Raw genomic sequence first — 2,902 nt, forward strand, 5'->3', positions numbered from 1 at the left:
GATAAGCAAGATTGGTCAGGCTGATTGCATTTGATTGCAAAACTGGAAATGCTTGTTCCTCAGGACCTGGAAGCATTTCGCGGGAAAGAAATTATGATTTAGGCAGTGTTAATGTATTTTTGCACGTTCATACACAGATGAAAATACACGTAATGTATCTGCATTGTAAGCTATTTTTCATAGCAACGTTAGTGAAGTTACAGAAACACCTTTTCAGAAGGGATGTGGGTTTCAGCTACCGACTTACTAAAATTGGTGACAGCCTCATGAAGCTTTTCAAAAGTAAAGTTGTTCATCAGCATGCCTTATGATACATCCATATTCATGTTTTAGTCTATAAATGTAAAATTCCTTTGCAGTTGTTCTTCGATTCTTCACTTGTTGCTTAAAAAACCATTGCCCATATCTGAATATACATTGCTAGGTGTGATGAGAAGAGCTGCTGGTCTCAAATCAATCTGTAAAGTTTTCATTTAGAATTGCTGATCATGTGTCCTACTTACATGATTTTCAGCTGCACACTGGACAGCAGTTATTCATTATAATTTTCCCATCTCCAGTTATTTGTTTCTAGACGACAGCATTCTAAAGATAGAAAATAATTAGTCTTTGAAAACAATGTTATCAATCTTTTTATTCTCACGAATGCAGTTATTATCTAATAACTATTTTGTAAATTAGCATTTCAGAATATGAACTCAAAAAGAAAAGCAGAAACATGGAAGAAGAACAGGCGACAGCTGGTAAGTTAATAAAATGACATATTTTTTTTTGCTTCTAACTATTTACAGAAAATGTTAAATAAAAACTCAGCATTAATGCTACTGTTTTTTAAAAACTGAAAGGCCCTAATTTGTTACAGATGTTGCTTTTTTTTTTTCAAGCTCCCAAAATTGTAAATAACTAAAAAGAAATTCATCTAGTGATTCCAGTTATGGAATAGCTCAGAGATCAGGGTTGCTTTGTTTGTTTTCAGAGCTGTGACTAGCAAAATCCTTGTCTTTGCCTTTTTTTTTTCCCCTTACAAGCATCTGGACTAACTAACCTTAGGTGTCAGCAACCACTTAGCAAAGCTGTATCTTGTCTCCTAGACTGATCTTGTCTTGACACTGTGTGAGAACTCCTGGGTTTAATTCCTGCCGTTCAGTGTTGCAAGAAGATGCGTAGCTGTGTGGTTCTTTTTCAGAGAATTGTGGGGAAACTTTTTTCTCCTTCTGCTGAATGGGAACATTATGCAAAGGCAGTGGAAGGTATTGGCAGCAGAGTGCTGCAGCCTGGATTTATAATGAAGAGTGGCCAAGTAATAAAGGGAGCTCTGATATTAACTGCATCAAAGGAAATTATCTGTCAGCCATGGGATTTCAGAATCTCAACTCTGCCTGTGATTTTCACCAAATAACAGATGCAAAGCCCTCAGTTTTCAAATTTTGGAACTTCTTATTTTGCACACACCGTTTAAAAAGTGCTGCTGTATTCCCAAAGAACTTAATCATGATGCCTCTTAGGGGCTGTATTTTACACCCTTACTCCCTCTTGGAGTTAGATCCCTGAAAAGACTACGTCTCCAGGTCAGTAAAGACTAATGTTGCAGAACTGTGAGGTGAAGCCAGATGAATCATGAGATGGTTCAACACAGAGACTAAAAGGCCAAAATGACGACTTGTATCAACATTATTTGAAAAGGAGCCATATTCTTGGTTTTCCATTGGTTCAAAACTAAATGTCCCAGCTCTGTTCAATAAAATGAAAAATAAAAGGTTTTGGTTTTGGTTTTCTTCAAAACTGGTTTTAGTGGGCTTTTTTTTGTTTTGTGGGTTTTTATTCTTTTTCCATCCACCCCCCACCCCTGAAACTTTAGCTAAGAAGACCTTCTGATATCGCAGTGGGAATATTCTATGACTTCGTCACATTTAGGAGGATTGTTTCCGTTTACTTTTGAGGTTCTCTATGCTTACTCATTTACAAGTATAATTTAGATACTATGAATTCTCAAATTAGAGCATTCTTGTTCCTCTAAATAACAAGATCCTGTATAAAAATTCCCAAGAAAAGGTTTTGCAAAATGTAAAAATGCAGTATTTCTTTTTTAAACAGTTTTTATTCTTTTTTTCCCAGGCGTATTCTACTGTTGGAACTCCTGACTATATTGCACCAGAAGTATTTATGCAGACTGGCTACAACAAGCTGTGTGACTGGTGGTCTTTGGGAGTGATTATGTATGAAATGCTAATAGGTATGTTAAAGACACTGATTTAGGAGTCATTCAAAGGTAAGAGGGTCCATTAGTTCCTGAGTCTGATGCCCTGCATAGTGGAGGTACCAGAATTTTGTCAGTTCTATCTGAATAAGCCCCAAATTTAACTTCCAGAAAACTTGTAAGTCTTCCCACCTTTCCAAGAAGATGATGCCTCAGTTATTTCTGTGAATGAGTGTTCGCTATTAAGTGTTTTTGAGGTTCAGTCTCATTACTTGGAAGTAACAATATAACCTTTAATGTGGCATTATAAAAGAGAAAACCTTTGGCTAGTACTACTTGTTAGATTTGGGAGCTGTAGTGGCAAAAGCAGAGGTCCAGGTCACTTTCCTCTTCTGGGAAAAGCTCGTTTATTTTTCTATTTTTTTGTGCAGGGTATCCACCTTTCTGCTCAGAAACACCACAAGAGACTTACAGGAAAGTTATGAACTGGAAAGAAACATTGGTATTTCCTCCAGAGGTGCCCATTTCAGAGAAAGCAAAGGATTTAATTTTAAGGTCAGTAATAAAAGTACACTTCTGGCCACTTACCCAGACATAGTTGTCTTCTGTTAGGTTAACTTTCTGTTCTGGATGAAGGTAGCTTTAGGTTGGAGGGAAAGTTGGTTTCTTCTGTTTCGCCATCCTTTTTTTTTTTTTTTAGTTTTT

The 2,902-nt window shown here is 36.6% G+C and overlaps 1 protein-coding gene across 1 annotated transcript in view; it reads left to right on the forward strand.

The window, feature by feature from the left end:
• The window catches only part of LOC104489074 (serine/threonine-protein kinase 38-like), a 12,468-nt gene that overhangs the window by 4,354 nt on the left and 5,212 nt on the right, over positions 1–2,902 (forward strand). Inside the window, exons 5-7 of the mRNA XM_010131190.1 lie at positions 682–743; positions 2,116–2,233; positions 2,629–2,752. Coding sequence (XP_010129492.1) covers positions 682–743; positions 2,116–2,233; positions 2,629–2,752 — 304 coding nt within the window. The remainder of the gene's footprint in view (positions 1–681; positions 744–2,115; positions 2,234–2,628; positions 2,753–2,902) is intronic.

This window comes from Buceros rhinoceros, unplaced genomic scaffold, assembly GCF_000710305.1.
Source record: "Buceros rhinoceros silvestris isolate BGI_N320 unplaced genomic scaffold, ASM71030v1 scaffold1460, whole genome shotgun sequence".
Classification (NCBI taxonomy): domain Eukaryota; kingdom Metazoa; phylum Chordata; class Aves; order Bucerotiformes; family Bucerotidae; genus Buceros; species Buceros rhinoceros.